This window comes from Xyrauchen texanus, chromosome 13, assembly GCF_025860055.1.
Source record: "Xyrauchen texanus isolate HMW12.3.18 chromosome 13, RBS_HiC_50CHRs, whole genome shotgun sequence".
In the NCBI taxonomy this organism is placed as follows: domain Eukaryota; kingdom Metazoa; phylum Chordata; class Actinopteri; order Cypriniformes; family Catostomidae; genus Xyrauchen; species Xyrauchen texanus.
In genome coordinates this window covers 32,473,612-32,487,934 of record NC_068288.1, presented here as the reverse complement: position 1 = coordinate 32,487,934, position 14,323 = coordinate 32,473,612, and the positions used below count along the sequence as shown (strand labels likewise).

Genomic DNA, 14,323 nt, shown 5'->3' with positions numbered 1-14,323 from the left:
TGTAATGGCCCACATTCTTATCTAGTTATTAACCTTTTTTTTTTTGCTTTTTTTTTCTGATTTTACTCTTTTTACTCTCTCTGCTCTTTTTAATTATTTGAATTTGTTGTACTTTGTCATGACTTTGTCATCTTGATTTAAACTTTTCCCCATAAGTAAAATATAGGTCAGGCAAATCATAGGATGATAATAGCATATCATACTTACATAAATCACCCATAAATCAGACAAACAAATTCTAATTTTAGCTTCCGGAAGTGGATTTTTTTTCAATGCACAGTTTAATAGAGCACTTCCTCATCAGCTGGAGGGTTACCATAGCGATCCAGCCCAGATTGAGTGCAACATGGTTTCTGTGGTAGCTTGAAGCAAATGGTGATGAAGTTTCAGTATGTGTATGCTCATAAAAAACTGCATAGGAGCAGACTTTACATAAAATGAAATGTCTTCTCACACTATAGATGGACTATTGTGAAAACATGGTCCTATTTGGTTTCAGAAGTGAACAGTGTAGGCTATTGTCTGCTCTGTAGTGCAGAACGCTTTAGAGTATGCTCATGCATCTTTGTTGGAAGATCTGTTAACTCCAAAGAGGACTTTGAAAATTTTGCACTAGGTGTAAATAGCACCTGCACACAGTGCAGCTATCTGCACTCACATAGTCTGGTGGAAACACTGAAATTAAATACTGTACTTCCCAGTGTCGCTTCAAATTAGGATGTGTTTCTCTCGTACGGACGACCTGGGTTCAGTTCCCCTTTTTTCCCAAGTTTTTACCATCCTGTTGTCTGCCTCCACTCTTAATATTTCCTTTAGTACAACTTATAAAAATTAATATAAAGGTTTATTTCCTCGCAGTGATTTGGTCACAGTAATGGTCAGGGAGTTGAGAGAAAGGTTTGGTATGGGTAAAATTAAGCATGGTTTTCTATAGTAATATTGTAATAACTATTGTTTTTGGGAGAAGCCATAGTTTTAATGCAATTAACCATGGTTTTACTATATAAATTAAATTTAAATTAAATATTTTATTAAGTTTACAAGAACGAGAGGGCAGTCCAAGGGGCACAGAGGGTAGGCAGGAAGTCCAAGAGGGCAACGAGGGGCAGACAGGCAGTCCAAGGGGGCAACGAGGGGCAATAAGAAGGTCCACGAGGGCACAAAGGGAAACTAAACAGTCCACGATGCCAATTAGGCAGTACAAGGCAAGGTCATGGGGAACATAGCGGAAAGGCGGGTGGCCGCCGGGGAATCAGAATATGGCAAGCGATAAGACAAGCGAGTTGAATAGACAGGGGAGCTAGGGGAACACTAGAGCTGGCAAAGTGAAGGGGTAACTAAACACTAACCAACAAGTGTGAAACGAAAGGGCAGCGTGTATATAGGGGAAAACGAACAGTGCTGGTGAAAATAATAACAGAGAACATGAACGCTAACAAGGGGACTGTGGAGCTAACCAAGGGACAAAGGTAAAACTTACGGAAGACGAAAAGGGACAAAATGGGCAAAGAAGAGGTAAGGGCAAAACGAGACAAGGTAACTGTTACAGATCTGTAACGATCACAAGTTGAGACAGTCACAATGTCGGGGTAACCAGCTTTATTGACAAAGCAGGCAAAAGTACAAAGGGCGAATCCAGAGAAGAGTGGTCAAGGGGAGCGTAAGGTCGAAGCCGGGAAATCAGTATACAACAAAGGGGCAAATCCAATGAAGCGTAGTCAAGGGGAGCGTTAGGTCGAAGCCGGGAAATCAGTATACACAGAGACGAAACCAGCGAGTAGTACAAACAGGGGAAGCTAGCGAAATACTAGAGCTGGCAAAGCGAAGGGGTAACTAAACACTAACCAACAAGTGTGAAACGAAAGGGCAGCGTGTATATAGGGGAAAACGAACAGTGCAGGTGAAACTAATTACAGAGAACATGAACGCTAACAAGGGGACTGTGGAGCTAAACAAGGGACAAAAGTAAAACTTACGGAAGACGAAAAGGGACAAAATGGGCAAAGAAGAGGTAAGGGCAAAACGAGACAAGGTAACTGTTACACCATGGTTCATTTGTGTAAGGTAAGGTTAGGGTTAAGTTTTAGGGGTAGGGGTGGGAGGGTGTCTGTTGGACTCTAAACAAACACAATAAACATGCTGCAGTGAAGTGATGCCCCTACACTCTATGTATTTAATTTGGGGTGTAAATAGTATCTAAAACTTGTATGCTTTTGGTTGCCATTTACACTTAGTGTAAATGGCATCTATCGATATTTGCAAATAGCCTCTGCCTTATAATTTTCTTTTTAACATTGTTTCATATCATAATTAGTGTCACTTCAGAGATACTTGATCATTAATGATTGTGTTAAATATGTTGGCATGGTTGATGTCCATATAGTTTGGAGAATGAATGGAAGAAGTGTGCGTGTATACAAATCTGGTTGGGTGCAATCTGCAACAATCTAAAAAATAGTAACTTTCCACACACTGTTGTGCTCCAAAGTTTTATTGAACAACTGCAACATTTTGACCTCTCACTGCATTGCTGCATCCCTGTATCAGTACTGACATTCTGTCTTACTATCTCTTCATTCAGATGTCTCAACTGCAGCACAGGAGGCAGGAGAGAGGGAAGGAGACCGAACAAGAGAGAAAACAGTCACTGAACCAGCTTTTGATTAAAAAGAAGAGTGAACAAAGTACACTCATCTCGTTTTTAACAGTAAAAGTTTTGGTTATATAAATCTACAGCACTGTGCAAAAGTTTAGGCCAGTTGTGAAAAATTCTATATAGTGAGGACGTTTTCAAAAATAATACCATGAATATTATTTTATTTAACAATTAGCTTTTTACAAGGTGCATTAAACATAAAAATCAACAACAAAAGCTAAACCAATATTTGGCGTGACCACCTTATGCCTTTAAAACAGGACTAATTTACTAGGTACACTTGCACACAATTTTTCAAGCTTGTTGGCAGATAGGTTGTGCTTACCACATACTTGCCACAGTTCTATCTATTTAGTCTTCTGTCTCTTTATGCAATCCCAGACTGACTCGATGTTGAGATCAGGGCTCTGTGGGGGCCACACATTCTGTTGTTGGGCTCCTTGTTCTGCCTCTATTCTATTTACAAAGGGAATGTTTGGAATTCTTAAATTGATATTTCCAATTGATACACTAAAGCAGAAGATATAAAATAACCATCTTAAGACAAAAGTTTTTGTGAAACATTTAATGTGCCTAAGACTGTTGCATAGTACTGTTTATTGAATACCGTTATTACTTTATGCTCTCTTTCTTTTGTTAAATTAATTGTTTTTGCATAAGCTTTCCATATAACTGGCCCAGTTACATAAACCTTAAGCTAAACATAAATTCTTTAAAAGCAGTATAAGTTATATACAGTATAGCTTATATACAGCAATATCTCATTGGTTCTCAACTAGTATTGCTTCAGGACACAGTTTTTCTATCTGACATCAAGCAGCCCAATACAATACAAAGTTTTTTATCTGTACAAAAGTAAACAAAATAAGAAAAATTAGTTACAATTTAAATGTTTTAATTGGTTTATTATAGGTTCCTATATGTCTCTTGAATTTCAGTGGTTTCGTGCTCTCAGTAGTCAGTGATTCTGGGTCATATTTTTAATAACCTTCTGTAATTTTGTTCATGTGTTTTAAGGATGAGGGCATGTCACTCAACATGTCCATTTTGGCATCTGCCTAATTTCTCTAGCTTCTACCTAAGTGACAGATGGATTTGCACAAAAATACAGCATTTTTATTAGATCCATATCCTTTGACATCAGTTAAACAAACAAAATATATCGGAAGCGTGTTCTCCTCTCTTTTTAAAGTTGACATACACTGGCGGACAAAAGTTTGGAATAATGTACAGATTTTGCTGTTCGAAAGGAAATTGGCACTTTAATTCACCAAAGTGGCATTCAACTGATCACAAAGTATAGTAAGGACATCACTGATGTAAAAAACAGCACCATCACTATTTGAAAAAATGTCATTTTTTATCAAATCTAGACCGGTCCCATTTCCGGCAGCCATATCCAACACCTTATCCTTGAGTAATCATGCTAAATTGTAATTTGGTACTATAAAATCTCTCGCCATTATATCAAACACAGCTGAAAGATATTCGGTTCTTTAAATGAAGATTAACATTGTCTTTATGTTAGTTTTTGAGTTGCCACAGTATGCAATAGACTGTCTTAAGGTCAATATTAGGTCAAAAATTGCAAAAAAGAAACGTGTTTTTCTAGAAACTCATCAGTCAATCATTGTTTTGAGGAATGAAGATTATACAATGCTTGAAATTGTCAAAAAACTGAAGATTTCATACAAAGGTGTACAATAGAGTCTTCAAAGACAAAGGACAACTGGCTCTTACAAGGACAGAAAGAGATGAGGAAGGCCCAGATGTACAACTAAACAAGAGGATAAGTACACCAGAGTCTCTAGTTTGAGAAAGAGATGCCTCACATGTCCTCAGCTGAGCACATCATTGAATTCTACCCGCTCAACACCAGTTTCATGTACTACAGTAAAGAGAAGACTCAGGGGTGCAGGCCATATGGGAAGAATTGCAAAGAAAAAGCCACTTTTGAAACAGAAAAACAAAAACAAAAAGTTGGAGTGAGTAAAAAAACACAGACATTGGACGACAGATAATTGGAAAAGAGTGTTATGGATCTTAACCCTATTGAGCTTTTGTGGGATCAGCTAGACTATAAGGTGCGAGAGAATTGCCCGACAGGACAGCCACATCTATGGCAAGTGCTACAGGAAGTGTGGGGTGAAATGTCACCCAAGTATCTGGACAAACTGACAGCTAGAATGCCAAGGATCTGCAATGATGTCATTGCTGCATGTAAAAGTACCAATTTCTTATCATAATAGCAAAATCTGTACATTATTCCAAACTTTTGGCCGCCAGTGTACCTATTTAGTTAGCTATTCTATCAATCCAAAATTATATGGTTCGTATAATTGTATTATTTTCTTTTTGTATCAGAACAGATTCACAACCCACCAGTTGAGATTGAGAACAACTGCAGTAACTTTTTGAGAACATAGTCCGCCTGGACTGGTCTGATTTGTTGATTGTTGTGATTGGCAGGTGCAGTTGCCAGTCCCTGGGTGAAACAAAAGCTACAGCAGCATATTTTGAGTAGGCTGGACCAAGCTGCAGCTACTCCTGACAGTTACCTCAGGTTGGACACGATAACAACTTATATATAACAATTGTTGTCTCTTTACTCTCTATGTGAAGCCACTCTATAATTTAATAATTAAAAAAAAAAGATACTGGAATATATCTTTTCTTGAAACCTTGTCACTCTAAGGTTGTATTCTAATTACCAGGATTTTGTGAAAAGGTGAGGCATTATTATTTTTCCATGAATAGGAAGCCAAGTCAGGATCCACACCATTTCCAGTATCTATCCCACTATTTTGGGGAGGACAATCCATTACGAAGAACAGGTGATATGCATACATGTATACATTCACATGTGAACATAAATACACAAAAGTACTTTAAATAAATGTAATTTAATGTAATTTAATGTTTCATACCTTTAGACCCTAATTTTAAGTGTGTGTGTGTGTGTGTGTGTGTGTGTGTGTGTGTGTGTGTGTGTGTGTGTGTGTGCAGTCTCAGAGCCAATTCTGAAGGTGCGGCCAAAGAGAAGCGCATTGGGCAGACTGAACCCACTGCTCCGTAAAACAAGTGCGCCCCCTTCTGTCCAAGCATCTGACGCTATGGGTGTGTAAAAATATTTATTCATAGTTCATGAGTTGCATACTTCTGCTTCAGCTCAGAGTAAAATCATGTTCACCCCCACCTTTAGAGCTAGATTTTCTGACCCACTATAACTTTGACACAGATAATGCTTCACGTTTTTATTTAAACCAAATTATTTTCTGCAAAACATAATTCCTCCAGAAGTTATTGTCTATAGTAAGTATAGTAAAAAAACAATTTGGTGAATAAAATTCTCATTATGCACCATGATCGTTCATGCAGTCCTGTATTTAGCTGGTGTGTATAAATAATTTGTAGGTGCCTCTCCCAGCACTGTTTCAGTATCCATGGGGAGTTCAACACCAGACAAACTATTGAAAATACTTCTAGATCAACAGACCTGTTGTGCACCAATTTCAAAAGAGGTTTGTTATTGGTTTTCTCTCACGCTGTTTTCTCACTTTCGCCCTTTTGTATGCAAACATACCTGACTGTCCCATAAATATATATATAGTCCCATAAGACTGATTTCAGGGGTTCAAGTAGCAAAGTTTTTAGTTTGGATTCCTTTTCTTCTTCATTATAATAGCAATAACTTTGTGACTTTTAGGTGAACGTCACCAAACTTTGCATGCAGGTTATTTATGTGCCTAAATTTATTATTCTCAACTATGGTATGGATTAGCATTGTGGTTGCTTAGCATTAGGCATGTTCATTCATGAAATGTGAAAGCCCAGCTCTCAGAGCTCTTTAATCTACGGTCTTGGAATTTCATACATATTTATTTGCCCTTGACACACATTTTATACAGTATTTTTAGTTTATTTTTTAGTTCAAGGGAAAGTTTCGTAAAATGAAAGTTCTGTCATCATTTCTCACTCTTTCTTACGTGGAACATGAAGGAGATGTTAGGCTGACAGCCTCAGTCACCTTTCACTTTTATTGCATCTTTTTCTTTTTTCATACAATGAAAGTAAATAGTGACAGATGCATGCCTAACATCTTCATTTCTGTTCCACAGAAGAAAGACTTTTCTCATTTATTATGGCTACATCGTGCTCCTGGTTGTTTATTAGCGCCACATATTTAGCTGGTGAGGAAGTATTTAAGCGTGTGACATCACTAGCGCTATCCATCCCTGTTGGAAGTGTATTGTTGGTTGGTAGATTAACAGACTGTGAGGGCAGCTGTGAAGTGACTATAATGTTGTGTTAACCCTAACTCTAATCATTTAGTTGGTGAGCGACAATATGCAACAGGCAGAATCTCCTCTGCACATTGGTGCCCAGAACCCCATCCTATTGCCTGTCATGCAACAAGGTTGGGCATTCTCTCCTCATTTACAGCCACTTCATCCCCATGTTCTTACAGTGCATCCACATGTTCTTACAGGTAACGCGCACCTACAAATCAATCTTTTAATGAATGTCACCAGAAAAGCTGTATATGATATGTATTTTCTTTCTCACAGTTCCTGTGCCATGTGCAGTGTTGTCCCATAGGGCTTTGGCCAAAACCCAATCAGCACCATCTTTTATCCAGCACAACACACACATTCATAGACAGAGTCTTACATTTACACTCCCTGCATACCAACAGCCCAACTCCTGGCCACAGGAGAGAATCCAGCAACACACTCTTCCAAAAAAGGTGAGATATATACTGGCCCTGTTTACACCTGGCATTGAGATACATCTTGGGTGATCTGATCTCAAGTGATACACTGAGACACAAAACCATGTACTGTATTGAGTATTGGATTAATGGGAGGGTCTTTAAATTCATGACCGCATGCATCAATTATTACAATAGTGTATCACCACCGCATGTTGTCAAATTAGTTTAAAAAGTTTACGATGTTAATCTCACCATAAACGTGACATTTTGAGAGGAATGCTCATAGGTTTATTTATTTATTTAGGCACCTACTTAGGCAACTTTTGCTGTGTGTGACCACCATTTTTTAAATGAACTACTTGTATTTATTACTCAGGCACTTTTATATTTTATCTGTGTCACTGCATTTGGAATACTGAAGATGTATACCCTGAAATTTTAGTTTTTAAGCTGATGTACGTAATCATTTCAATGTTAAATGTACTTTCTCCAATCCCTGCTTAATATGCTGTCAATTATAATAAACCATTCAAAGGTTAATTTACCAAAAACTGAAAACACTGTGGCTCTATGGCACTTTCAGTATTTCAGTTTGTTTGAGTGGCCTGACAGTGAGATTGGGGTGGGACAGTCTGTTAATTAAACAAATGGGAGGCAAAGGATGTATTCAGATAGCTGAAAACAATGTTTGAATATAATGTTTATTTTTTTGCAATTCTGTTTGTTGACGCTATTCCACACTTCAGATTTAATATAAAAATGTGCTTCATGTGGTACATCTAAATTTACTGTATTGATTCAAAGTAAAACAAATATTACCATAGGTTAAAACAGAAAAAAAAATTTTTTAATGCTTAGGTCAGGTAGAAAAAAGCACATAAATGTAACAATTGCATGACAATTGAATTACCCACATTCATACATTTTTCAGGTCTTCACTTGCACAATTGCAAGTCGTATTTCTTCATTGTCGTATTTTGTGCTTCATAATGCACCACGCATTCTCAATTGGAGATAGGTCAGGTCTGCAGGCAGGCCAATCTAGCACCTGCACTCTCTGCTTACACAACCAAGCAATCCGGGCAGTATGAGATTTGGCATTGTCCTGCTGGAAAAATCACTTTTTGAATGTGCATGATTTCCGATCCCTATGATCTTACTGTTTTAAAAATGGTAATTCATCCAGGAAATGTGTTACTGCGCCCCTCGTTTTGGTGGCCCGTAAGATGCCGAGTGACTACAAAAAGCCACCATCTACACATTTCATACTGGAAAAGGTGTGCGTGTGCACGTCCACCCCCTTCTCTGCACTGCCTAACCTTTAATGATCATGATGAAAATGCTGTGTTTATATTTAGTGATATCATAGTCCCCTTAGATACTTTATTTAGACCTTATGTGTTACATTTTATATAAAATAAGTGACCGATCCGATGGCGTGTACTGTATGTCTTCGCTTATATGGATCGATAAGGGGAAAATACTAAAATAGGCGAAAGGTGGACTCGAACCCATACAACTAATAAGCTTTCTTACTAATGCCACCACATCAGATGTTAGTCCGAAGGAAGTTAAATTCACATATTTATCTCCCATGTCTTTTCTTCAAAGCATATGGATTGTTTTTAATAATTTATACATGTACCATTGGACTGTTGTCATGCATTCAGTATAGCTGGTCTGTACTGACCAGTGACCAGTGCTATTTTCACTTATTGCATATATGGATACGATGACAGAGGCTTGGAAAGTAGAACAGTGGAAAACATTCTTTGGGAAAAAAACAGCCGTTGTGTTCTCCAGGCCAAGAGGAAAAGCTGGCTTTTGGTCCATCTGGTCCAGTGTCTGTCATGGTATGGGGGTGTGCCAGTGCCCAGGACATTGGTAACATGCACATCTGTGAGGGCACCATTAATTCAGAAAGATATATACAAAATTTTGGAGCAAAATTAACTGCCATCCAGATGTCATCCTAGGCGAAATCGTGTTTTTTTAAATGAGTGTATATTTAAACAAAATAAAAATTAAATTCACAAGGTAAAACATAAAATAAAGTGTTGTTGTTTTGCAAATCACTCCTTTTTGTTTTTATTAGCATTTTCCATACAGTCCCAACTTTTTCGGAATTGGGGTTGTATGTTATCAGCTTGATTGCTTTGCATACAACATTGCCAAAGCATGAACACACATGCGCACAAAATAAAAAATATGTAATATTTTATATTATTTTAGAATATACAGTATATTATTATCACACTTCTTGTCTCTTTTGAAGGTGCTTGTTCGCAGAGTGTGGTCCATGTCTCCTGAAGATTTGCATGAAAAGAAGAGGGTTGAGGAAGGGAATGCAAATGTGGGCGGACACAGTCTGTTTGAATCACCATTTCATAGCAGTTGCAGTAATCAATTGGAAGCACAGAGCCTCGGAGAATGTAATCACCAGCCAAACAGAATGACTCACCAGAAACTTATACATGCTCATTCCTCTCCAGGCTACTACACTTATAACAGAACTCTGCCTTCATGCTTAACCTCACCTCTGTCCACCCAGAGTATCAGGAACATACCACACCACACCACAGGTAAGAGGAGAGGGGATGTCTAATACAGCAACCTCATATTTCTTCACATATGCAGTACTGTGCAAAAGTCTTGGGCACATTAGATGATTCACAAAAACATTTGTCTTAAGGCAGTTATTTAATATCATCTTCTTTAGTGTGTCAATAGTAAGTCAGTTTTAGATTTCAAAACATTCATTTTGCAAGTAGAATAAGGGAGATTGGCATGTCCATTTGAGTGTTCGAGAAGAAGACAAAATAGAATAGAAGTAGAACCATGGGCAATACAACCAGTGGCATAGCTACCGGCAGTGTGGGCGAGGCAGCCTCACTGGGGCCCAGGGGGACCATGGTCTACATTAAAATGTTAAACATACTACACAGTTTAAGGCTACATCTACATTAATCCGGATACATTTGAAAATGCCATTTTCATTTCAAAACGCACTCTGTCCACTGTACGATTTCAAGCGTTTTCCAGAAGTTGCTCGTCCACACTGAAATGTATGAACATGCTTAAATCCTGTCACTGCGCATGCGAAAATCCCCATTGCATGTACGGTCTGAAACACAATTGTCCTCGTGTCCTGTCGCTGGACAATTCCGAGTAAATTTCCCTTCGCCTTTGAAGAAATGCAATGTGATGGCTGTACAAAGTGACATTTATTTTTCAACAACGCTATCAAAGTGAGTATCAGGCACAACAGCACCGCTATAACACAGGCCGCCATCTTGATTGTTTTGGTTGGATAGATCACATGACTAAAAATGCATCATCGTTTTCCAAAGTATCCGTTTTCACAGTCCACACTACAACGCGAAAACTGCGTTTTCAAATTTGTCCACTTTGGAGTGTGTTTTCAAAAAGCTCAGTTTTCGCTGACAAAAACGCTGTCTCAGTGTGGACAAAAGGCCAAAATGGAGAGAAATAGATGCGTTTTCAAATGAACACATATTAGTGTGGACAAGACCTAAATGTCTACACTGTCTATACATTTGTCAGCATACAACACATGCAAACACCACAGGTATTCAGATGGAACTGCTTTGTATTTATAGCTGGACACTATGCATCTCATACATTTTATTTTTTTTTAATCTAAAAAGACGTTTTACTACATCGAGACGTTGTGTTGATGTAGTGACACTAGGGGTCGCTCCTGGGAGCCCCAGACATCTCTGATCTTTGAGTGGAATTTGCATGCCACAATATACAAGAAGCTGGAATTGCAAACACTCATTCAAGAAGCTGAGACAAGGTCGCGGCCGATTCAGCGGGTAGTTCGGTGTTGTGGCAGGAGGGACAAAACATCTCGTTCCCTCCATCAGGGAATGGAGGTTACATCAGTAAACCCTTTTGCGGAAAATACATCACACGTGGTTATCAACAGGATAATGAATGCATGTGGAGCACCTACCCTAGTAAAGGGCCTAATGACAAATGTACTGGGCCGGCGGCGAATTTCTCTGAAAACTCGCAAGCCACTGGGCTAAGGAGGAAGGATATCCAGGGTCCACACTTTTATGAACGTGACTGGGAGAAGAGCGCACATCTTCAACTCAAGGGAGGGGAAAGGAGCTATACTCAAGCGGTACACCTGGCCAGCTGTCCCGAGACTTACCTGTTTGAACCTGACAACACACGGGACGATTAGTGAGATTAGGTATTGCCCAGCCCACTGCTCTACAAATGTCTGCTAGAGAGGCGCCGTTGGTCAGAGCCCTGGAGTCCGTTACACCGCTGGTAGAGTGGGTGCTGCTCCGCAGGGGGCGGCACAGAGACATGGAAGTACTCATCCTTCAGGTCTACCACCGCAAACCAATCTTGATTCCGGACACTCGTTAAGATGCGTTTTTGTGTCAGCATCTTGAACGGGAGTCTTTGCAAAGCCCAGGTCCAAGATTGGGGTGCAGGATCTTGAGCCACACCGGGGCAAGATGTGCTGAATAGCCTCCGTCTGCTTCCTTACTGTCGAAAACTGCTGGGCGAAGTCTCCAACAGTGTCGCTGAACAGGCCAACCTGTTCAGCGGCATCAAGGAATCGAACCTTGTCAGCCTCTCGACTCGACCATGTTGAGCCAAAGGTGGCGGAGTCTCATCCCAGAACTCGACCGGGCATACGAGCGTGCTGGGGAATGGGAGGTCCATGGAGCATTTCCCGGTGAAGAAGCTCCCATTGAAGCCCCCAAATTGCCCCCAGTGCTAACCGACTCCACCTCATACCCGTAGGTAGAAGGACCGAGCCGGGTAGCTGCTGGGGTGGCTCGCAATGAGGGCATGAACCATCCACGAATGCCATCTCCGTGTGGGTAGCACCCAAGCACGTAAGACAGCGATCGTGGCCGTCAGAAGTGGAGAGATAGCGACCGTAACCAGGAAAAACACACAAATGAAAAGGCATCTTTAAAAGACACTTTTGTAAGTATCACTCTTTTAGTAGGAAATGTTCTCTTTTAGAGAAAATATACTTTTTTCTTATTAGAAAATATGCTCTTTGCTGCTGAAGTGCCCAGGTGTGTTTCTCTGCGCAACACCGTTGCGAGAGGGGGAGAGCCGCTGCATTGTGTAAAAACAAACAGCTAGTAAGAGCGAGAGATGAATGGCTGGCAGAGCAATTCAGCTCAGTGAAATACAACCGCTCGGCTCTGAAGAAGAAGTCTGAATGAGTGTTTGCATTCCAGCTTCTTATATACCTGTATGTCCAGGGGAGTAGCATGCAAATTCCACTCACCAATTTTCATTGGCCTTTTCTCAAAGATCAGAGAAGTGTCACTACATCGAGTGACAGAAGGGGAACTATGTACGAGTGTACTTTGGAGAATTATTGTTTTAAAGGCATAGGTTGGTCACACCAAATATTAATATAGTTTTTTTTATATTGATTCCTGCACTTTGTATGATGTCAATTGATAAGTAAAATTAATTACAACATTAAATGCATTTTTTACACCTGACTAAGGCTTTTGCACAGTACTGTATGTCAGATCATGAAGCGTAGAAAACCTGCTTTATCTATTTACTGTTACCTCAAGATTATATAATCAAAGAAAATCATAAATACGTGTGTGTGTGTGTGTGTGTGTGTGTGTGTAGGCTTGGTGTATGACTCTCAGATGCTGAAACATGAGTGTGACTGTGGAGAAAACAGCAATCACCCTGAGCATGCTGGCAGAATTAAGAGTATCTGGTCAAGATTGCTGGAGTGTGGACTCAGGAATCAGTGTGAGGTACAGACCAATGCTGAGCAGATCTAATGGACATAGCTGTCTTGACACCCAACTTGGCATCCTTTTATTGTGCCTTTTGTGCTTGTGTTTTAGAGGGTTAAGGGTAGGTTGGCCAGTTTAAAGGAACTACAGTCCGTCCATTCTGAGAAACATGTTATTCTCTTCACTGAGCTCTCAGAAACAGATTTGCCCAACCACATGGGTATGCATAAAACATGTTCACAAAAACACTAACTTGCACAGCATACACTGTGAATGAAATACTTGAAATGCATATTATTGTATGTTTTTCTCAATTTGTATTTTTTTTAAATTTGTTAACATCCTGCCACCATTTCATATATAGAGGTGTTTCAGACACAGCCATGTGGAGGAAAGGGGGTGAGTTTTAACACTTTGAAACTGCATCATTCCATTGTTTTTGTACATTACTTTAAAATTTTCACTGTTTCATAAATTGTTTTGTATTTCAGAATTGTTTTACTGGTGCTGAAAAGCCTATAACAGGCTGTTTAACGGCAGAGTCCATTGTACTCCGTATAATGTGATGAAATGCCCCGCTATTGGGGCATGTTGTCACAAAATTCCACTTGTGTTCAATGAGCTGCATCTTTTTTCCTGGGGAATAATGGAGGAAACATTCAATAGAAGTTTTAAGACAGATGCATAGACAGAAATTGACTTTTCAGAAATAAACCACTAGTCCCATTCTTCCCTATATCACAGTTCCATGGGATTTGTAAGGGAAAAGTTAAGATAGAAAGAAAAAGCAAGGAAGGGAAACCCAAGCAAGGAAAGTTCATAAGAACTTTTTTGTGTGTGATTGACAGAGGGATCTTGATATGGTATGGAATGGCACATCCAGCATAACGGCACTTAAGATGGCAGTTGGTAGTGTGATTGAACTGGCCCTGCGTGTGGCTAATGGAGAATTAAGGGTGAGATTCCAATAATCCATAATTCCTTCTCCCATTATCACAAGGCAGTGATAGTTCAGACTTTAACTCCATCTCTCTCTCTTTGTCTCAGAATGGCTTTGCTGTGGTCAGGCCTCCAGGACATCATGCATCACACTCTCAGACACAGTGAGTTGCTCATAAGTGCAGACACATTCAGCAGTATTTTTAAATGTCACTGTAAAAACTGATCTCTCTCCTTCTGTAT

The 14,323-nt window shown here is 39.6% G+C and overlaps 1 protein-coding gene across 5 annotated transcripts in view; it reads left to right on the top strand.

The window, feature by feature from the left end:
* The window catches only part of LOC127653964 (histone deacetylase 4-like), a 41,792-nt gene that overhangs the window by 18,436 nt on the left and 9,033 nt on the right, over positions 1 to 14,323 (top strand). For 3 of the 5 annotated variants that reach the window (XR_007971881.1, XM_052140849.1, XM_052140848.1), the window contains 13 exons: positions 2,582 to 2,684; positions 5,126 to 5,219; positions 5,414 to 5,490; positions 5,663 to 5,773; positions 6,071 to 6,177; positions 6,989 to 7,145; positions 7,225 to 7,403; positions 9,646 to 9,952; positions 13,026 to 13,159; positions 13,253 to 13,361; positions 13,506 to 13,540; positions 13,990 to 14,097; positions 14,189 to 14,244. Coding sequence is in view for 4 of the 5 variants with exons in the window: in XM_052140849.1 (XP_051996809.1) it covers positions 2,582 to 2,684; positions 5,126 to 5,219; positions 5,414 to 5,490; positions 5,663 to 5,773; positions 6,071 to 6,177; positions 6,989 to 7,145; positions 7,225 to 7,403; positions 9,646 to 9,952; positions 13,026 to 13,159; positions 13,253 to 13,361; positions 13,506 to 13,540; positions 13,990 to 14,097; positions 14,189 to 14,244 (1,577 nt within the window). In the remaining variant the exon portion in view is untranslated. Of the gene's footprint in view, positions 1 to 2,581; positions 2,685 to 5,125; positions 5,220 to 5,413; positions 5,491 to 5,662; positions 5,774 to 6,070; positions 6,178 to 6,988; positions 7,146 to 7,224; positions 7,404 to 9,645; positions 9,953 to 13,025; positions 13,160 to 13,252; positions 13,362 to 13,505; positions 13,541 to 13,989; positions 14,098 to 14,188; positions 14,245 to 14,323 lie in introns of those variants that run through there. The other 2 variants (XM_052140850.1, XM_052140851.1) reach the window with 2 other exon arrangements.